We start from the raw sequence: 22,379 nt of genomic DNA on the forward strand, positions 1-22,379 counted from the left end.
AGCGGCGCGGGTGGGAGAGAACAGAGCTGCCATTGTTTTGTAATCCGCCCTTCTCGAGCGTTCGCCTTTCCTTAGCCTGGGAAGTAGGGTGGCCGGAAGACGGCCCGGGGGGGGGGAGCCACTCTTGGGGGCTGGGACACCTCCTCCTCGGGGCGTGCAAGTAGGATGAGTAAGGCTTCGGCGCTGGGCGTTGCCGGAGAGAGCCCGGCCCCCTGTCCGTCAGGTGACTGCGGCGGCTGGGAGACCTCGGCGGTCCTCGGCTGCCGGCAGCCAGAGGAGCCATGGAGCTGCTGGCGGTGGTGCTGTGGGTCTCGGCGGCGCTGGCTGCCTCCTCGTTCGCGCACCAGCCGCAGGGGCCGCCCGAAGGCGAGGAGCTGCTTTGGGGCCCGGAGGCGGCGAGGCCGCCGAGCGCGGCTTCCTCCTCCGTCTCCCTCTGGCCGCTGCCCCGCTCGCTGCGCGTCTCCGCAGCCCGGCTGCAGCTGGCGCCCAAGCGGTTCCAGATCGTCCACGGCCCGGGCTCGTCGGCGGGGCCGAGCTGCTCCTTGCTGCAAGATGCGTTCCGGAGGTGAGCTGCGAGAGCTTTCGGTTTCAACTCGGGCAGGGCTGCCTCCTCGTACCCCCAGCCCAAGCCGCCCTGCCGTACCTCAGCTCTTGCAAGCTGCACCCGCGCGAGTTCACTTGTCTTTCTCCCGGAAGGGCTGTTGTGTTTTTCTCCCGCGGCATGTAAAATCTGACGGGACGCGTTGGCCCGATATGTAGATGCATGCCATCCATTTAAGAGCATGTACATCTTCCCTCCACAGAAAGAAAAATCATGGGAATTGTAGCTTGCATAGAGCTTCAGATATCAGCACCCTAAACAACCCCTTGTGTCTCTCTTAGGAGGCCTGATGTTCTTTAAATGTGTAGCTTTTAAAGTATTTTTTTAATTTATTGAATTTATATACCACCCTATACCTGAAGGTCTCAGGGCAGTTCACAGAACAGAATCAAAATATAAAACCACAAAATATATAATCAAAATAAAAACAACCCAATAACCCCCCACAACCCAACATCCGTGGTGTGATGTGTCCATCCATCTCTTTTGTTACTAACATTCAGGAGCAATTTGAAAATGCTTCTGTTCACCAAGGCAACTATATATACCGTATGTGTTGTTCTGCTGCTTGGTTGTTTGCAGTCCTAAGATCTTTTGGGAGGAAGGCCAGGATAGAAATCTAATAGATAATAAAAGAATGACACAAAAAACCCTGACATAAGAAAAATAATCAGCTACCCTTAAGTTGAGAGAGAACCGTCCTTTAAATGAAAACAGATGCAAGGGGGTGGAGCTCCTGTACCTTTGAGTGTTTGTGTATGTAGGCAAGGGAAATCTCACTGTAACAGCATCTCTCTCACCTGTAATACTTTGCCATGACAATTTGCACCTGCTCCAAATTCTCTTGCCTGGAGAATTTTTAAAGGGACAGGATTCATGCCTGTCTTCCATCTATTCACTGAGTCCTAAGCTCTTTGGGAAGGAAGGGCAGGATAGAAATCTAATAGATAATAAAAGAATGACACAAAAAACCTTGACATAAGGAAAAAATAATCAGCTAACCTTAAGTTGAGAGAGAACCGCCTTCTAAATGAAAACAGATGCAAGAGGGAGTGGAGCTATTCTTACCTAATATGAATAGTTGGAGGATCTGTTCTCAACCGTAGAGTTGCACAGAATATTTTTTATTTTCTAGCATCAAAAATGAAAAAAGAGCTTGTACAAATTTGGTGTCGGAGGTATCCATTGTTCTTCAGTGAGCCACCAACCACCAGGTTCTATTTTGTTAACCTTACTTGCTCTCTTCCCTTTTGAATGGGTAGTTGGAGAGTACCGTAATTGCTGCTTGGATAACCTAAGGGCATCAGCTGAAATGATATGAGTCAGTATCTTTTGACAGGATCAAAGTTTCTTTAGTTGCCTCTTTCACCCTAGGATAAATAATGGTCATGTAAAACAAGAACAGGGTTGTCGTGTGAGCTTGCACAGAGATAGGTGTGCTTAGATTCATTGGCTACGCACGCCAATGAATCTTGTGTTGAATGATGGCCAGTGTCATGTGAATTTTTCAACAAAATGAGCAAACACTAGTACCCTAAACACTGCTGTTTATACAAACAAGGAAATAATCATCCTGATGAAGTAAAACAGTGGCTTTCAAACCTTTTCTTTTTTATTATTAAAAAAATACACTTTATTGGTTTACAACACATAGTTTAAAGTATCGCAAACAAGGAAGTTCTCCTTCCTGATACAGTAGATATAGCCACAAACACAAGGCAGTTAGGGAAACAAAATGGACAATGTTTTGGATTGTGGATCTTGATCTTGAGTGACTTTGGTAAACCTAGTGTGGAAGGTTGTCAAGATCCATTACAACTGGACCAGGTTTGCGTGTGTTGAGACTTGCCTTGCTGTGGCAATGTTGGTACCTCATGGAATGGTTTGTTGTTAGGGAGCACATCCAGTTCAAGCAGCATGCTATCCAGACCTTATAGCCTGTCCTTGTTTTCCTGTGTAAATGGAAAAGTGCATGCCCAACACAATTGTGGGACTGCACATTCCCATAGAATATTGTGAAATTTCTGTCTCCCAAGAAAGATTGACCTTTGGGGAAGGGCTGCGGCCCCAGATCCCGTCTACAGAATCTCCACGTAGGGCCACGAAAGACTCGTGTTTTGAAACCTTGGTGAGCCACTGCTATACAACCAGGGGCAGCCCAAAATATTTTACCACTGTAGGAAACATCTTGCTGCTCACACACTCTCACACATACACACACACCACCTTTCTGCCTGCCTGCCACAGATCGGGCCTTTTTGCCTGCACTGCCAACAGCCTTGTACCCTTTGTAACCTCAACTGAAATACAGTGGTACCTCAGGTTAAGTACTTAATTCGTTCCGGAGGTCCGTACTTAACCTGAAACTGTTCATAACCTGAAGCACCACTTTAGCTAATGGGGCTTCCTGTTGTTGCTGCTGCTGCTGCTGTGTCGCCAGAGCACAATTTCTGTTCTCATCCTGAAGCAAAGTTCTTAACCTGAAGCACTATTTCTGGGTTAGCGGAGTCTGTAACCTGAAGTGTATGTAACCTGAAGCGTATGTAACCCAAGGTACCACTGTAGTTTTAATCATAATTTCCCTGAAGCTGCACCCACGTTGCTGTTATGATGATGCTGCAGCAGCAGTGAGGGCAAGGCACTGTGGCAGCAGTGGCACAGGTGAAGCCTCAGCGGGGCTGGTAGTGGCACAGTGGCAGGGAAGGGCAGGGGTCAGATCTGCTTCCCGAAGCTAATTGCTTCACCCAGCTTCATGCATATGGGGTGACAGCACTGAGCCCAGGCAGAAGAATTATTTGACACTGTTTAAGAAGGCCACTTCTAGTGTTCCCGTAACCTTCTCAGTGAAACTCCTGATAAAATTTTAGGATTGTCCAGAAGGCAGCTTGAAAATCTACTTGTCTAAACCATCCTAGTGAGGAGTTATTCTTTCAAAAGATGTGAAACCAGCTTGCGTATTTTCATCCGCCACATACTGCTATACTGACCAACACATGGGTTTGCAAAACATGCCCATCCCTCAATTCACACTCTGTATCAACTTGAAGTCAAGATGGGGTTTAAAAACTGCACTCATCCTACTTGTGCTTTCTGTAAGCCTGTAAGCATTTCTATAAGTCAGGGATGGCTAACCTTGTGCCTTCCAGATGTTGTTGGACTCCAAACCTCATCAGCGCCAGGCAGCATGGCCAGTGATCAGGGATGATGGGAGTTGCTATCCAGCAACATCTGGAGGATCACAGGTTAGCCAAGCCTGATAGGAGCTCAGTCGGTAAGAAATGTAGTCAGACTGGAATACATGGGTGTAGCCAAGGAGGGACAGGGAGGGGCAGCTGCTCCCATCAATAAAAATACATAGCAAACTTAGGTTCTCCCCCCCCCCCCAACAAAAGACCTGCCTCTCCTAACAAAGATCTTGTTGGAATATATAGATTTATGCTGTGCATAACATCTTTCTGGGTTCACTTCCAGGTACTATGAATACATATTTGGGTATTCCAAATGGCAGAATGGTGATGAGACTAAACCTCTTTTGGAAACGGAACTATCTTCGCTTCAGGTGATTATTACTTCAGAAGATTCTGAATGTGATAAATTTCCCAGCATCGCATCTGATGAATCTTGTAAGTATCTGATGGTGTAAATGTGTGTAGCGCCTTCTTCCTGTCAGCATCGCCCTTGAGCCAGTACCACCAACTGGACTCATGCACTTCAGCCCGACTGGGCTAGGCGAGCTGGGTAGCACTTCCAGAGACCACCTTCTGCACAGGAACAGGTCAAAGTGCTGTGGACTCACAGCTTAGAGTTGTGAGCACCGGATTCACTCCCACAAGAAGACAGTCGTTGCACAGCAGAGTCTAGCAGAGTATATAAACGACTTGGAGAGCAGCTCTGTAGAATAACGTCTTTTATTCTATCTACAACTATTATACAACTATATACAGAGCTTAATGAGGTCTAAGCATAAATGAATGCTAAACTGCACTGAGTGTCTGCAGCTGCTCTTAGCAGAAACCTTTTCTCTACACACGATCTGTAACACTCAGTCTCTCTCTCTCCAACACACTGACTGACTGACAGACTTGGTGCTGGAGTAGAATAAGTAGAGAGCAGAACACGCCTCTTTCTCTCTGGAGAATCAGCAGACTCATCAGGAGATTCTTGGATATGGGAGGGGTGAAATCTCCTCACTTCCTTCCTAGCTGTGGATTAATTACAGCGTTCTATTGATCAGGGTGGGGAAACTCTGGCCTTCCAGATATTACTGGACCCCCTCCTCCAATTCCCATCATCCTTCTTGACCATTGACCATGCAAACTGGGACTGATGGGGTTGAAGTCCAACAACATCTGAAAGGCTATAGGTTTCCCACACCAGATCATCTTATTTCTTATACTGGTTTGGCTTGTAGACACTGTTTTTTCCTCCTAGCATACACAGCTGGCTATAATAATGAACTTTTATCCTGTGAGTAATTGAAGAAAATAGATTGACCCAGTTAAAAATAAGAGTCTTGAATGTGTCTTACTGGTATTAATACCTGTACTGTATTCATAATTTTGATGCATTTTTTCCCAGCAACCAAGATTGGTTGGGGTGCTAAATTATGGGTGTGGAGACTTGCATTCTGGAAAATCAGGGACAAATGCCTGACACTTGTTGGTGCTTTATGCAGTAATCCACACCCAGCCACATTGCTGATTCTTCCTCGTCAATTGAAACTGAGTACACCTGTGTAACTGGAAGTTTAGAAGAACACAAGTGGAGCCTCCACAGAATATTTTAGCATGGAATGCTCCTATTCAGTGTTCCAGTCCTGAGCCATTCCTTCTTTTTAAAATCTTTTTTTTTTTGCCCTGAACAATTTGCATTCCATAGTCAATGAACACACTCAATCCTCATTAGGCTGTTTTGGGGTCACTGCTGAGGGTTTGTTCTAAACATCTTTGGCAATTCTGCGAACCTTCAGGTTCATCCAGACCTGATGAGGCTTCCTTCTTTTGAATGGTTTGTGTTCTTTTGATTGCATAAGAATACACAATTGAGTAAGTTTTGGAGATAGAGGCAATTATATGCATTGGGGCTGTTTTGGGGTGGATTTGTTTGTTTTGTAAAAAGCATAGCCTTTGTTTTTATGTTCATTGCTTTATCGAAACTGTTGCATGTTTTATTTCATAAGCTCCCTGGAGAACGTGATCCAAATGGTGGGCTAATTTAAAAAAAAAAAACAAAAATTGCCTTGTGTTATAGTGATGGTTGCTGTGAGATAATGAGACAGTCTTGATTTCCAGATTTTGGATAAATAGTGACGATTCTACTGATTTAAATATAGGAGGAGTATCTTGCAAGTTCTGAAGGTGCTTGCTTACATTTTCCTAGTTTTCCTGTGTTCACAAGAATGGTGCATATTTTGAGGACGGCTATACCGGGCAGACGGGAGCAGGGAGAAACTGTTTGTAAATATTATAGAATATTTGTAGGTATGCTGTGCCTACTGGATATATAGGATGACCCTGATCCAAAGAAAGTTTGTCACAGAAATGCCATTGAAATCAGTAGGGTGTCAGAATTACTGGCTTTCTGTGGACTGGAGCTGCCGAGAGCAGAAATACAGGAAGGCAGGGACTTCACATTTCAGTTCTCCTTTTCCTTGGCTTAGTCATCTAATGTCGTTTGTGGTTACTGTCAGTCTCAGAGGAGGGTATTGGAAGGGGAATCTCAGGTCCTCACCCAGGGCTTTGAAGCAGACAGAGGCAGCACAAGATAGTTGTGTTGCTTTTCCCTGCTCCAGAGCCCAGTAGGATACAAGACGTTCCCCCTTCCCAATCGTTTTTGGAGACTTGGGCTGCTTCTCCCTGCTCCATGTGTGCATTCAGCTTTATGCACTTGGCAGTTAATAAAATAGAAAGGGGGTGGGGAAAAGACTTCGGCAATCCCACCCACCATTGCACCCAGTGTGTTTGGACTATATGCGGTTTTGACTTTAGGCACGATCCCCAGGACGTAGCTCCCATGTAATAATAATAATAATAATAATAATAATAATAATAATAATAATAATAATTAATAACAACAACTTTAATTTATACCCCGCCCTCCCCAGCGAAGGCCGGGCTCAGGGCGGCTAACAAACAATAATAAAAACAAGTTGAATGAATACAACTTAAAAACAAGATTAAAATACCACATTAAAATATTGAAATGCAGCCTCATCACAGGAGGAGAAAGGAAAAAGAAAGAGGGGGAGGGAATCAAATTGGCTCCAAGCCAAAGGCCAGGCGGAACAACTCTGTCTTACAGGCCCTGCGGAAAGAAATCAGATCCTGCAGGGCCCTGGTCTTGTGAGACAGAGCGGTCCACTAGGCCGGAGTCAGTGTTGAAAAGGTCCTGGCTCTGGTTGAAGCCAATCTAACTTCCTTAGGGCCTGAGACCACTAGGGTGTTGCTATCGATGGACCTTAACGTCCTCCGTTGGGCATACCGGGAGAGGCGGTCCCGTAGGTACGAGGGTCCTAGGCTGTGAAGGGATTACAGTGTGGCATGAAGGACTGGGACAGCAGCAGCAGCAGGGGGTGTCTTCTCCTGATGTGCTGAGCTTTGGAGCAGGAAAGGTGGAATTGAACCAAACAGTTGGACCAAATCTGCTCCAGAGTATTGGGGGAGCCCTCACAACAGATTTAGGGGGGACGTTGGTGGAGGAGAGATGGAAAACGTTCCGTTGTGCAAAGAGAAATCCTTGCACCGATGGAACCAGTTACTTAGCGCTAAGGAGCCAGTGTCATGTCATGGTCAGAGGGTCGGACTAGGACCTGGGAGATAAGGGTTCAAATCCCCACACAGGCATGAAGTTCACTGAGCGGCTTTGGGCCAGTCATTGTTGTGTTTTTATATTCTGTCGGAAGCCGCCCAGAGTGGCTGGGGCAACCTAGTCAGATGGGCAGGGTAACAACAACAATTTCTGCACCCATTTTTGCCTCTGGCCCCCAGAAGAGAATGTAGCCCTCAAGCTGAAAAAGGTTCCCAACCTGTTTTAAAAGATCGCTGGCTGTGCAGATGAAATGGTGTTTGGCTTATTTTAATTGAGAAGCGTGCACCATCATGACACTTAGGCAGCCAAGAGTGATGGTGCATGCTTCTCTCTGACGCAGGAAATAGGTGATTTCTAAAATAACGGCACACTTCCTCTTGCATTTTTGTTCAGCAGTGTGGCTGTTTTTAAGACACTGCTCAGAGTAGGCTTGCACAACTTCATAGGCCTCTTTGTAGCCCTATCAGGGCTTTTGCTGTTGTTAGTGCAGAAACAAAGGAGTCGTTAAGCAGCATTCAGGTGGCTGCAGTATGTGGCTTGGGATGCTGTGTTGGGGCCACAAGTGATGCAGGCCTGACTTGGAGAAATCCTTATTCCTACAAGTCTTTTTATAGTTGCATGAAGACCAGAGGTGCACTAGAATTAATTTTCACCTTTCCTTAATTGCCAATGGTCAGCTTTTCTTTAAAAAGGCACCTAGGACTTAAAACGACTAGCTTATTATCAGTGTTGCAATCCAACCCCATAGGTTTGGATCCTTAGGTTAGCTAACCTAGGGAGTTCCTGCCACACTGGCCACCCCAAATCTTCTCTAGAAGACTTGGGGGCCCTCTTGAACAATGTGGGGTGGGTAGAGGAAAGTTGCTTGAGATTGGGCTTAGATCCTGATGCAAATTAACTTGCAGGAGTTAATGAAAGGAAAATTTCCCATGCCCTCTTTCCCCTGCAACCTCCCAAACGCCACCCCACGTTCTCTGGAGGGGAGGGGCCCCTCTTGAACAAACTTCCTTGGGGCAAGATGGTTGCTGAAAAGGAAGGAGAGGATGGCTGAACTTGCTTCCATGAATGTATTTTCAGTTCCAAGCCAGAGACTGCTTAAGACATCCTGACTTCATTTGAATACAAGCAGCCTTTGTACAGGACTGCTCCCAAATTCTTATAATTGGTTGTCTTTTAAGTAACCAATATTTTCATTACTAAAACTTATAATTAATTGTCATTTGCTCTTAAAGATCAGCTCCAGGTATCAGGACCTACAGCTGTGCTGAAGGCAGACAAAGTTTGGGGAGCGTTGAGAGGTGAGTACTGAAAGGTCTTCTCCTTCCATCAGGCCCTCTCAGCAGAGGGGGCTCCCTTTGTGTTTCCATCGCGGCTCAGGGGTGGGGGTGTTGGCCCAGGAAAGGGCATTCTCCATGGCACCCCCCCTAAGCTGCAGAATTCAGCAACTTACAGTCATGGCTGAAGCCGGAGTGACATGACCTGTTTCGCAGTGGTGTGTGTTGTAATCTGGGGGAACACAATCTCTGTCTTGGTTGGAATAGGAGCCCCAAATTTTCTTGTGTACATCAGCCATAAGTGGTTTGTGTGTTAGAGATATTTAATCAGTGGTGGCCATCATCTTATCTTTATGACTCAAAACAAAATGAAAAAAGGTGGAGCTCCTCCAAACATTTAAAAAGTGGTGAAAAAGGAAGCAAGTTGGGAGACTTACTCTTTGGGATTTTGTCCAATGTAGAAACAAGTCCATATTCCTTGCAGGGAGGTAAGAAGAGCCCTGCTGGGTCAGACCAAAGGCCTTTCTACTTCAGCATTCTGTTCACACAGTGTACAGCCAAGAAACCTCTGGGAAGGCCACAGGCAGGACCTAGAATCATAGAATCATAGAGTTGGAAGAGACCACAAGGGCCATCGAGTCCAACCCCCTGCCAAGCAGGAAACACCATCAGAGCACTCCTGACATATGGTTGTCAAGCCTCTGCTTAAAGACCTCCAAAGAAGGAGACTCCACCACACTCCTTGGCAGCAAATTCCACTGTCGAACAGCTCTTACTGTCAGGAAGTTCTTCCTAATGTTTAGGTGGATTCTTCTTTCTTGTAGTTTGGATCCATTGCTCCATGTCTGCTTCTCTGGAGCAGCAGAAAACAACCTTTCTCCCTCCTCTATGTGACATCCTTTTATATATTTGAACATGGCTATCATATCACCCCTTAACCTCCTCTTCTCCAGGCTAAACATGCCCAGCTCCCTTAGCCGTTCCTCATAAGGCATCATTTCCAGGCCTTTGACCATTTTGGTTGCCCTCCTCTGGACACGTTCCAGTTTGTCAGTGTCCTTCTTGAACTGTGGTGCCCAGAACTGGACACAGTACTCCAGGTGAGGTCTGACCAGAGCAGAATACAGTGGCACTATTACTTCCCTTGATCTAGATGCTATACTCCTATTGATGCAGCCCAGAATTGCATTGGCTTTTTTAGCTGCCATGTCACACTGTTGGCTCATGTCAAGTTTGTGGTCAACCAAGACTCCTAGATCCTTTTCACATGTACTGCTCTCAAGCCAGGTGTCACCCATCTTGTATTTGTGCCTCTCATTTTTTTTGCCCAAGTGCAATACTTTACATTTCTCCCTGTTAAAATTCATCTTGTTTGTTTTGGCCCAGTTCTCTAATCTGTCAAGGTCGTTTTGAAGTGTGATCCTGTCCTCTGGGGTGTTAGCCACCCCTCCCAGTTTGGTGTCATCTGCAAATTTGATCAGGATGCCCTTGAGTCCATCATCCAAGTCGTTGATAAAGATGTTGAATAAGACCGGGCCCAAGACAGAACCCTGTGGCACCCCACTAGTCACTCTTCTCCAGGATGAAGAGGAACCATTGATGAGCACCATTTGGGTTCGGTCAGTCAGCCAGTTACAAATCCACTGAGTGGTAGCATAGTCAAGACCGCATTTTACCAGCTTCTTTACAAGAATATCATGGGGCACCTTGTCAAATGCCTTGCTGAAATGAACAACACTCTTCCCCACTCTTGATTCCCACAACTGCTGTTCATACTGTTCCTGATACAGGAGGCACTGGAGATAAACATTCTGTCCCAGAATAAGAAAAGCAAACATTCCCACACAGGGGCCCCATCTTCTCCCACTGGCCAACCCTTGGAAGGCCAGCCTAGAAGCTAAGTTAGAAAAAAGTGCTAGTCATTTGTGCTCTTGGGTTCCTTGGAACATCCAAATTAGCTGTTGGATGACATCCATTTTACTTTGCCAGTTATGGATTACAGTTCAATCTGTTTTGACTTCCAGGTTTAGAAACATTCAGTCAGTTAGTAAATGAAGACGACTATGGAAGTGTGAGTATTTCTCTTCATTGTACAGTGGGCTGATTTGGAGTTTCCCCCAAGTTTGGACTTCAGCAACTGCTTATTAATTTTTTCAGGCTGCTCTGTGTCCAAGGTTGCCTCAGAGACTGTTTGGAAGCTGCGGTGTACCAGGTGGTGGGTACCAGCAGCAGATTAAATATGTTCTGCAGCATCTTCCCTGGCTTGCTATATCCTTGCTGAAATAACTCCAGTTGCCTGTTTTGACCAGGAGCTAATAGCTGACTGCATGGCTACATCTGCATGTCAGACCATAGAACTGGGATTCCAATGTCATATTCTGCCCATTTTCATTTCAGATTCTAATTGCATCTCTTATTCCTTACCTTTTTCTTAAATGTATTGCACTTTGAATTATATGGAATACAATAAAATACAATAAAAAGCAATAAAAATATTATTAAAAACCATACAGCATCTAGCACAGTGAATTACAGTTGCTACCACAGGTAGAAAAATCATTAGTTTTCAAGTGGTCCTTGGTGAACAAGAGTTTGGGAGCTGCTGCTACAGTATCATATCACAAAAATTAATTTGGGAACCTGTTGAACCTTCTCTTCCTCTCTTATATTTTAATAGCTGTTTGTCAATGAATCCGACATTACTGACTTCCCAAGATTTGCTTATCGAGGGATCTTGATTGATAGCTCAAGGCATTTTCTGCCTTTGAAAACTATCCTAATGACTTTGGTAAGTTGGCAATCGACATGTTCTCCCCCGCCTGTCTTCCGCTACTGTGGCAAGTTTAAATGCAGCCACCTGTCAGTGGCGTAGCGTGGGGGGTGCAGGGGGGGCCGGGCGCAACATCTGGGGGTTAGGGTTAGGGGGCGCAAATCCACGGGTTAGGGGGCGCAAATTACTTGCCTTGCCCCGGGTGCTGACAACCCACGCTACGCCACTGCCACCTGTTTCCTTAGCAAGAAAAGGATTAAAGTTCAAATCACTTGAAATACGTAATACTAATAGCCTTGTACTTGATGTTGCTCGGGAATTCTGGGAAGCAAAAACATCAACCCAGTTTTGTAATTGGTGGCAAAAATCCGCCAGGTGGGAGAATGGCTGTGTTCCTTGTTGCTGACTCTGAAGTAGTACTACTTTCAGTCCATTGTTTGAATCAAATCCCCCCATGGAAGTTCACACACCCCTTCTCTCCTTGACAGCCATTGAGTCTCATTCCTAACATCCACACACCCTGCAGACTGACTAGGGTGGGAAATGGTGCAGGAGGCTGAGGAAATCACGGAAAATAAAGGCACAGGCACCTTCTGAGTGGGGCTTCCTTTCAGTTGAGCATATTTGTCCTTTCTGGGTCAAGGATAGCTATTTCAAGCACCTGGGTTTTACTCAGTGCTAGGAAACAGGGGAAGTGCTTACTCTAAATGTCTGTGCCCTCCCGCCTCAGCCTACCGCAGTATCTAGAAAAAAGGACCTTGAATGCTTGCTTTAGCAACTATATTACTGCCAGGCAATTACAATCTTCTTCTTTACTGGCTGCTTAGTAATGGAACCATGGATGGTGAGGAACAAAGAGCATTGCAGTGGCACTTCCTTAACAGCAGATTTAATGTACCTTTATTTAGGATTGGGGGTAAAGGTGTTATGGTGTTTCGGAATAATGTAGGTGTTAGAAAAGCAACGGTAAGGTCACTTTGCTCTGATTTATGTAGGGTTGCCATATTTCAAAAAGTAAAAAACCAGGACACCCCAAAAGTTGTTGATCTTTTTAGGAAAAACCGGAAGTTTTTAAGACACCAAAGCAGTTGACTTTTTATTTTATGAAAATGCAAAACAAAAAAAACCCGCCACGATTTCTCTGTTTACTTCCTGAAGATTCAGGAGAAACAGCCGGCAGGATGTCACTTCCGCCTTTGAAATCCCAGCATTGTTTGGAAGTATGGCAGCCTTAATTTATGGCACTGAAGAACACAGTTATGAGGGGGACTTTGCTAAGTGCTATGTAAAAATCCCTCTTTAAAAACGACTTGCCTCTCCATGCAGGATACCTAACTGAAACACCATCCTTTTTTCCTCTTAGGATGCTATGGCATTTAACAAGTTCAATGTCCTGCATTGGCACATTGTAGACGACCCTTCTTTTCCTTATCAAAGTATCACATTTCCTGAACTGAGTCGCCAGGTAAGTAAATGGTCCTGTAGAACATTCTGAAAATTTAGTGCCCAATAAATTTATTGTTATTTTAATAAATAGCCTTTTCCATACATGAGTCTATTACGTTGTATTAGTTGCTGTTTAAAAGCCATAATACAAGGCAGAGGAACCTGTGGCTCCCTGGATATTTTTGGGCTTCAAAGCCAATCAGTCCTATCCAGCATTACCAATGCTCAGGGATGAAAGGAGTTGTTCTCTCAACAGCTTCTGGAGGGCCAATGGCTCCCAGTCAGTGGGAAAATGAGAAGGTTCTTGGCGCAGACGGTTCACTGGAATAGCATTGTTGCACCTTTCTGAGAGGCGACCATGTTAAGTCTGTTGGAACAGATGCAACAAAGAGTCAGTGAAACACTGAAAGCATGGAAGGCACACCTGGGGGAGTCAGATCGCTGCCTCTGGCTCCCTAGCAGCTCGGCACTTTACAGCCTGGCTCCAAGAACACCACTGTAATGGGCTGCTGATTTTTAAGATTCATTTCCTTTGGGAAATTTAAAATGGTGGAGAAAGGACAGGACAACACAACACAACACAAGAAAGAACGAAAAAGAAAGGAAATAAAGAAAGTGGGCTAGGTGACTGAACAATCTGAAATATATATATAGTAAAATTACTATATATATATTTCAGATTGTTCAGTCACCTAGCTACTTTCCCCCATGGTTGGTACCACCTCCTAAATCTTAAGAACATAAGTGGAGCCCTTTTACATCAGATTGAAGGCCCACCTAATCCAGTATCCTGTTTTCCCCAGGGGACAACAGTTCAGGTTAAATAACCAAATAGTCTTGGTGATTCCCGCTTTTGCTTTGTTTGCTTTATATAATATACTGGCATGGGCTACTATTTTGAACCAGTTGTCACCCAGGCCTTTGTACAACATTATCCAGCCTTGGAACAACAACACTCTGGCCAATACCAGCTGCAACTTTATTTCAGACTGCATTTGCAAAAGTGCAGACTTATCCCCCAGATGGGGACACTGAAACTGCTCAAAAGCTAGACTACACTGCCAGTAGTCCTTGAGTGCTGTAACATGACCCTGTCAAGTGTAATTGGCTCTTCAGCCTTACTGGCATATTCTTGGCATCACATTGTAAAAGAACGACATGTGTGGACATTTTCACAGGGGGCCTATTCATACAATCATGTTTACACTCCCGCTGACATCCGTCTGGTGATAGAGTATGCTCGGTTACGGGGGATTCGAATTATCCCGGAATTTGACAGTCCAGGACATACCCAAAGTTGGGGGAAAGGTAAGATGCATAGTATTCTGAAATGCTATTGATACTGTAAACATGTAGGAACTGGCTTTAGTTGGGTGCATTTATGTTTTTTCCATTTTATTTTATTTTACCCACTTTGTTCTTATTTTCAAGATGCTTCTATTATTGCTATCGTATTAATTTTTATTGTATCTGCATTGTTATTAACTGCCTTCAGCACCATTTAGTAACAAAAGGTGGGGTATTGAACCTCCTATAGGAAGTAGTCCAGCCGAAGGATTTCATCCTCCCATTAGGAAGAAAGGAAAAACAACTGAGTGCAAGTACAGATTTATTGCGAAGTGTAATTTAATTCCAAAATCAGTTCAGGTTTCACCATGCTACATATAGCTTAACTATATGTTTCAGGGTTTTTAAGATTGGCCTTTAAATATATAACCTAGAAGTGGGTTGAACTTAACGTTGTTGTTGTGATAAATCTGCCTTTGTACTATATTGCTGATCAGTTCTTTTAATTTTTGTTCTGGCATCTACTAAAATAGTATTGTAAACTCATAGCTGGTCTATGCAGACAATACTTAGATAAATTGACCAGTGGTCTGCCTTAGGATAAGGCAGCTTCCGATGTTCCTAGTACAGTGGTGCCTCGCAAGACGAAATTAATTCGTTCCGCAAGTCTTTTCGTCTTGCGAGTTTTTCGTCTTGCGAAGCACGGTTTCCCATAGGAATGCATTAAAAATCAATTAATGCGTTCCTATGGAAACCGCCTTCAGACCAGGTCCGGGGACAGTCTGTCCCCCGACCTCTTCTGAAGGCTGGCGGGGGGCGAAAGTCTTTGCTTCCCCCCCCGCCTGCCTTCCCGGGACAGCGGAGACTTTTTTGCTGTCCCGGGGCGATCTTAAAATGCTGGCGGGCGGCAGCGAAGGCTTCGCTGCCGCCCGCCAGCATTTTAAAAACCCCGGGACAGCGGAGGACTTCTCCGCTGTCCGGGGCGATCTTAAAATGCTGGCGGGTGGCAGCGCTGCCGCCCGCCAGCATTTTAAAATGGAATTCTCCGCTGTCCCGGGGCGATTTAAAAGCCCCCGGGAAGGCAGGCAGGGGGGACAAAGACTTTTGCCGCCCGCCCGCCTTCAGAAGAGGTCCAGGACCTCTTCTGAAGGCTGGCGGGGGGCAAAAGTCTTTGCTCCCCCCGCCTGCCTTCAAAAGCCATCCGGGATAGCAGGAAGCACTTCCCTGCTATCCCGGACTGCTTTTAAAATGCTGGCGGTGGGGAGCAAAGCCTTTTGGCCCCCGCCGGCCTTCCTGGACCTCTTCTGAAGGCCGGAGGGGGGGGGAGGCTTTGCTCCCCACCGCTAGCATTTAAAAGAGGTCCCCGGAGATTTCCCTATGGGCTTTCTTCTTGCGAAGCAAGCCCATAGGGAAATTCGTCTTGCAAAGCGCCTCCAAAACGGAAAACCCTTTCGTCTAGCGGGTTTTTCGTCTTGCGAGGCGTTCGTCTTGCGGGGCACCACTGTATAGACAACATTTCTAACAATGCCAATAATAAAATCATAGGAAATGGGGGCGGGGGGGGGGAGTATTTAGTAGGGAAACAAAATGTTCAGTAGCCCGGAATGTGAAACAAAGTGCTAATCTCTGGAGTAAAATGACAAATCTGGCAAGTGAATGCAAACCTCTTGTCCATACTTTTCAGAATCTGATCTATAGAACGCTGAAATTTTTAAAAGCTTAAAAAACAATGTGTTCTTGACCATATTTTTTTTTTGGGGGGGGACCCCATGTATTTAAGTTCTTGGAATTGTTTTTAAAACAAGCATAAGAATGCAACTTTCTATGGTGCAACAACAACAAATGCACCTTTCAATGCTAATCTTGTTTTGATGTATTTTATTTTAGGACAAAAAGACATCCTCACACCATGCTACAGTGGAGCACATCCGAGTGGGTCTTACGGGCCTGTAAACCCCGTTTTGAATACAACATATGATTTCATGGCTAAATTATTCAAAGAAATTGGCAGTGTATTTCCAGATGATTATATCCACTTGGGAGGAGACGAAGTGGACTTCACTTGTTGGTACGGTATAACATGAAGAGTCTACATTGCTTATTCACCTGAAATCTGTTGAGTTGGAAACTGTGACAGGAAAGGTAATAGGATAGGCAAGGATCCTTCAAGCCCTTCAAGTGTGGCTCTCCCACCCCCACCCCCCACCAGACTGTAGCCCTTTGCACTAGGTTGGGGTCCATGTTCCTCCAAGCCCGTGGCTTGTTAGACAAAGCGGAAGGTTGTACAATAGTGTTGTACAATAAAGGGGAGGGGTGCAGCTGATTGTACATACAGTGGTACCTCGGGTTAAGTACTTAATTCATTCCGGAGGTCCGTTCTTAACCTGAAGCACTACTTTAGCTAATGGGGCCTCCCGCTGCCGCCACGCCGCCAGAGCACGATTTCTGTTCTCATCCTGAAGCAAAGTTCTTAACCTGAAGCACTATTTCTGGGTTAACAGAGTCTGTAACCTGAAGCGTATGTAACCCAAAGTACCACTGTAGTGGGACTTGCCAGTGGCTCACTTTGGATGAACTGAATCCTGGTCTGGGTGTGGCTAGCAGATTGGGGAAAGACTTCGCACAAGGCAGCCCTACATGGCTTCTGGCTAGCTTAGAACTTCTGTGCATACTGTTGAAAGCGGAAGAATTGCAATACAGGAGCAGACTACTGGTCCATCTAGCTCAGGGGGGTTGATACTCATTTTTACCCCAAGAGCCCTCCAGGAGCCGCATGTCATTGGTGGGCGTGGCCAAAATTGCAAACCAGCTGAAGGGGAGGAGGAGGTGATTGCCCCTTCCCCTGCTCATCTAATGGTTCATTTGATTATTGGGGAGAGGATAATCCCTTAAACAGTTGGGCTGGGAGGGGAGAGGTTTAAGCCTCTCCACCCAACCCAAAGCTTTGTTTGATTTAACCTTTCATTTTGCTGCTGCTGTCTTGGGTGGCCAGAAAAATAAATTGCCCAGGCAGCCAGATGAAGCCCCTGGCAAGAGGTGAACTACTGCTCATCTAGCTCAAGAGCCTTTCCAGAGCCAGTAGTTTGGATCACTTCATTAAGTAGGGCATGGCTGCAGCGACTTGCTAGCATTTGATAGATGCTGGGAAGAGCAGCATCAAGTCTTAACAGAGAGAACAGCTTCAGTGTTTGGTTAAAGCACAGCAGGCATAAAGCAAAACACAGCCAGGTGTCTGCTGAGTGATAAACGCTGCTCCCCACCCGCTTCTCTGTCTTTTGGAGCCTACCTGGTACTGCAACCACAAATAGGTTGCCGTACCTGTCAGGTAGACAGTGTCTTAGCTTGTTGGGTCACAAATCTGGCCATGACCATGGCTTACAACCACTGATCAGCCTGCCTCCGTATATTTATTATCCTATGCAAGTTACAAAATCTCATCATAAGCTGACTTTATCTGAATTACTTGGTTTTTGTTCCTCTTGCTCATCTATCATGGAGATGCAGGGTCACTGCCAATACCTCATGGGCCGCCTCTCCCCGTTTGAACTGACTCAGACCCTGTGCTCATCTTCCGAGTCCCTTTTTCGTGTGCCCCCGCCATGGGAGGTCCAGAGGGTGGCAACAGAAGAACAGGCATTTTCCGCAATGGCTCCCTGTTTGTGGGATGGCTTTCCTGGCACCATTCTTATATATCTTTAGGTGCCAGGCAAAATCTGTCCTCTATTACCAGGCCTTTGGCCTTTAACTATCTGTGGGTTTTTGGAAGTGGGCAGGATGTTTTTTAATGCATTCCTTTTTTAATGTATCTGTGTGGGGTTTTTCATCTGTCTGGTTGGTTGTAAGTTGCTTTGGGTTGCCCTGGGTAAGATAAAGCAACTAACAAATTTAATAAATAGTAATCATTTAGTTATTGTTTATTTTTCCTTCAGTAAAGCCATTGTCTGTGGCCATCCTCTGCCAGATATTTCGTATTCATAAGGGGGTGAGAGTTCTGAATGAATGCATACTGGAGGATTCTGGTGGTCAGTGGGTACATGTTATTTCCTAGTAAGTCTTGGTCCAAAATCCCATTGGTACTTCTGTAGTATGCTGCTGATCTTGGCAAGAAGCATAATTGTGTTTTCTCTCTTCCCTTATAGGAGGTCCAATCCTGATATACAAGATTTCATGAAGAAGCAAGGGATCTGGTTTACCTATGCTAATCTGGAATCCCACTATGTTGAGAAGTGAGTTTCTCTTTCAGGCAAGAGCCTGCTTATTGGCTGTTTGCACACAATGCCTAAACTATGGTTTAGTAAGCCATTGGTTTAGTAAACCATGTCCTTGCATGTTTTAAAGTAGATCACAGCCACAATTAGTGCTAGTAACTTGCTGTTCTTAATCATTTGGAGCCAATCATGGCTGAAATAAGGGGTGTAAATGAAACAAGTAAATAGCAAGTACATAACATCTTTAAAATATTATTACTACTAGAATATTGGAGTTGGTGTCTTCTCTGAACAAGAAATCCATAGTGTGGCAGGAAGTCTTTGATCATGGAGCAAAGGTAAGGACTGAGAGATGATTTGTGCTGTTCTGCGAAAACTTGATTTTCATGTGCTAGAGTAACCCAGAAGACACCTGTAGCACTATCTGAAATGTTTAAGCCTTTCAGAATTGTGTGATCTGATCTAAGGATCAATTTCATCAAGGCAATATAAGAAGCAAATACATTATAAGTCAAATGTAATAGAAATGTGACTGTCCTGTATATTTCAAAAGTACATACAATATGATGCTGGAAAGGTGACATACCATATGTGGCTGTCTCATAGCTTATGCCTTTCTAAAACTGCATCAGTCTTGTAGAACTTAATATGCCAAAGCAACTCTTAAAAAGGCAGACTGTCTCTAAGCCTGTTGTTTTTATGTTAATTATTTTAGGCAGTACCAGTTAAGTTTCTTTCACCATTTCATCTTAGCATAACTAAATGCTCTTGGCAAACCAGTCACACAAGTGGAACATGCAACACTAAATTGCTGTGGATTCTCATCTCTTACATGAGTCTTTCTGTTTAGCCTACCAGCTTGCCAGCCTTCTTTTCCACAGTACTTTTAAGTTGTTGGTGGGGAGGAGGGGTTGAGCAAAGCAGCAGTCCAAGTGGTTTGATCACCTGCTTGTATTCCTGCCTTGACCTCCTCCAGGCTTGACAGCCCTGTCTCAGCCCTCTGTATACAGTCATACCTCAGGTTAAAGTAGCTTCATGTTGAGCGTCCACATATTAGCATTTCTAAGAGGCTTCTTTGAAATCTTGTCACTGGGGTAATTGCAAAGATGCTATAATTACCATGGGACAAGTTGATGTCACACCAGTATGTGGACAAATCCCAATGGGACTCGATATGAGTGACGTTACTTTTCACATAACCTGGCATGCTACTATCTGCATCTGCTTTGGAGGAGATGCCTGTAGCTGAACAGATTGTTTTCATGCTGTCTGAACGCTATGTTTTTGATGTCTTCAGCTACAGTCAGACACAATAGTTGAAGTGTGGATTGGGACCTTGTATAAAGAAGAGTTAAGAAGAGTAACCAAAGCAGGGCACAGTGCCATCCTGGCAGCACCATGGTACCTAGACCTCATTAGTTACGGCCAGGACTGGAAGAAATACTACAGCGTGGAGCCACTAGACTTCCTTGGTTTGTAGTTTCCTTTTTCTTTGCGCGTTATCCAGGCATTGGTTCCAGTGGGAAAGTTGCCTGGCCTTGTTGCTGTGACTCCCAGTTTTAATGAATGATAAAATTATATTCCTGTACACTCCTCCATACTCTTCTTTCACCCAAGTTATCTCCCCAGTTTGTTGGTGGAGATGGCATTCTATACTGTTAATAGGGGGAGATGAATTATTGGTGGTGGTGTTTTTTAAAAAATGAACTATTTCCTTTTTATTGATTTCAGTTCTGGCTGCAGGGGAATGAACTTTGTCACTGAAGTAGAGTTAAATAAAAGATAGTGAGCTTATAAATACAAAGAATATTACTATGTTTGGTCATATGGGCTTTTAATAATAATGTATAGGCTGCAACTCAAATCACCTGGATTTATTTTAATAGTCATGACATTTAAGATTTGGTATGACTTAATTAACACCTAATGACTATTTCCACGATACTCAACTTGCAAGTGTAAAATACTGTACCTGTATCAGACTGAGCCTGCTTTTAAAGGAAGACACAAGCCAATACTTCTTTTCCTTAAACACAGGGTGGCAATCCCAGAAAGAGTTGGTGCTTGGTGGAGAAGCCTGTCTTTGGGGAGAATATGTGGATGCAACTAATCTCACACCAAGACTCTGGTATAGTTAATCACTCACCTGATTTTTTTTCTCCAACAGAAATGCTAACCATCTTGATCTAACCTTATTGATACTGACATCTGACAAAACTACGCTTGCATCATGATCTTTAAACTTTACTTTCCCAAGTTGTCTTCCTCCCTTCTTCTTAATTCTGTCTGTATTAGCGATTGGCATAGTTCCCACTTACCCATGGATACTGCATGGCACTCGGGTGTACAAAGGCCAGCTGAAAAAGATGGCAAGGCTCTTGCTTTTTACAAAATGACCAGCCTCAGCTGGTAACAGAAAAGTGAGGTTTCCTTGGAGTGACGCCCCACCCCCTCACCTGCCTGCATTGAGTTCCTGATCAACCAGCCGAATTGCAGAATTCAAGGCTGCAGTACGCAATTTAGTGCAGCCTTCTCCAACCTAGTGTTCTCCAGATGTTTTGGACTACAAATCCCATCAGCCCCGGCAAACACGGTCAATAGGCAGGGATGATTAAAGTTGTTGTTTAAAAGTCCTGGAGGCCACCAGCTTGAGGAAGGCTGAGCTAGTGTGCCACTTTTAATATTACATCTCACTGTTTTGCTCTCATTTTGCACTGAACAATGCTGTAACGTGGTGTGCTTGATAAAACAATCTGCCCCCCCCCCCTTTAAGAAATGGAGAACTGGCATACGTTCATGTTGCAAATACTTTTATTTTGCATGGACAGTAACCAATTTATATTTCAATTAGATTTTATTTTTTTTAAAATTGTCTTCTATTCATATTCCAGGCCTCGGGCAAGTGCTGTTGGGGAGAGACTCTGGAGCAGTAAAAATGTAACTGATATTGAAGATGCTTATAACAGGCTTAATGAACATCGTTGCCGCATGCTCAGGTAAGCAATACAATCTAGTACAGCAGGTACAATCCCATCAATAATCAGTGTACATTTCCTACATCAAAACTTGGAAGTTTATTAATCTCAAAAGGCAAAGCAAGTCACACTTCTCTCCCCCACAGGCGTGGAATAGCAGCGCAGCCTTTGTTTACTGGATACTGCAGGCACGAAGCAAGAGACCCCTAACCTCTGTAGGAGGACATTGCCAGAAGTGCCTTTTGGGGAGAAAAACCTGCACATTCCTATTGAATACTGCACTGGAGCACTCTCATTTTGAAATGCTGAAATTTAGAGAAGGTTAATTTCTTGTAGATGTGGAAAAAATAAATGATGTTGAACTTTTTAAGAGAAAGTAGCTCATTCGAAAAAGGAACCTGTGCGTATGTGTTTGTTGCAGATGGCTGGCTTGATCTACATGATCAAGCCAAAGAAATGTTTGGAGAATTATTGAGGCAAGGATACTATATAATTCAAGGGTTAGAATGCATATAATAAGGAACTTGTTCCTCTGAGTAGGGAACATAGTACACATTTGTCATTGTAAATTACCGTATTTTTTGCTCCATAGGGTGCACCTAGTTTTTAGAGGGGGAAATCAAGAAAAAAAATCTTATTTCCCCCCCAGCCCCAAAGAGCAGCGTACAGGCTGCTCGCAGCCTCTCCCTGCCGGAGGGGTTGTGCACAGCTATGGCACAAGCCAAGACAGCGAGCAGGATAGATCCCGCTCACTGTCTTGGCTTGTACCATAGCCGCGCGCAACCCCTCCTGCTGGAGGGGCTGCGCGTGGCTATCCCTGAAGCCTTCCGAGCAAGTTCCCGCTGCGCTCCTCAGGCTTTGGGTTCCTTTTGCCGAAGCTGGGAGAGCAAGACTCTCCTGGCTTCAGCAAAAGGAACCTGAATGAAGCCTCCGGAATGCAGCGGTAACTCGCGCTGCACTCCAAAGGCTTCAGGCGGCTATCCCTGAAGCCTGGAGAGAAAGAGGGGTTGG

General features: G+C 44.8%; 2 protein-coding genes across 4 annotated transcripts in view; one reads left to right on the top strand and one right to left on the bottom strand.

Moving 5' to 3' along the window:
• The first annotated feature begins 237 nt into the window (after nt 1-237).
• HEXB (hexosaminidase subunit beta) lies at nt 238-21,761 on the top strand. Its single transcript, XM_081929407.1, has 14 exons — nt 238-565; nt 4,073-4,224; nt 8,641-8,706; nt 10,707-10,753; nt 11,360-11,470; nt 12,816-12,917; nt 14,077-14,206; nt 16,073-16,253; nt 18,325-18,411; nt 18,659-18,731; nt 19,691-19,865; nt 20,431-20,521; nt 21,285-21,389; nt 21,515-21,761. The coding sequence occupies exons 1-14, from the start codon at nt 282-284 to the stop codon at nt 21,576-21,578; spliced, it is 1,668 nt and encodes a 555-aa protein (XP_081785533.1). The 5' UTR covers nt 238-281; the 3' UTR covers nt 21,579-21,761.
• GFM2 (GTP dependent ribosome recycling factor mitochondrial 2) overlaps nt 12,956-22,379 on the bottom strand; it is a 29,326-nt gene continuing 19,902 nt past the window's right edge. For 2 of the 3 annotated variants that reach the window (XM_081929374.1, XM_081929372.1), the window contains exon 21: nt 21,444-21,673. The gene's annotated coding sequence lies outside the window, so the exon portion shown is untranslated. Of the gene's footprint in view, nt 13,266-21,443; nt 21,674-22,379 lie in introns of those variants that run through there. The other variant, XM_081929373.1, reaches the window with a different exon arrangement.

The sequence above is a fragment of the Podarcis melisellensis genome (assembly GCF_964234715.1).
Source record: "Podarcis melisellensis genome assembly, chromosome: 11".
In the NCBI taxonomy this organism is placed as follows: Eukaryota; Metazoa; Chordata; class Lepidosauria; order Squamata; family Lacertidae; genus Podarcis; species Podarcis melisellensis.

Bases quoted from the DNA above. Each gene is read 5' to 3' on its own strand.
- HEXB (XM_081929407.1), top strand. From the start codon at position 282: ATGGAGCTGCTGGCGGTGGTGCTGTGGGTCTCGGCGGCGCTGGCTGCC. The intron at 4,225-8,640 runs GTAAGTATCTGA...TTGCTCTTAAAG, and splicing joins CATCGCATCTGATGAATCTT to ATCAGCTCCAGGTATCAGGA. The intron at 18,732-19,690 runs GTAAGGACTGAG...TGATGTCTTCAG, and splicing joins TCTTTGATCATGGAGCAAAG to CTACAGTCAGACACAATAGT.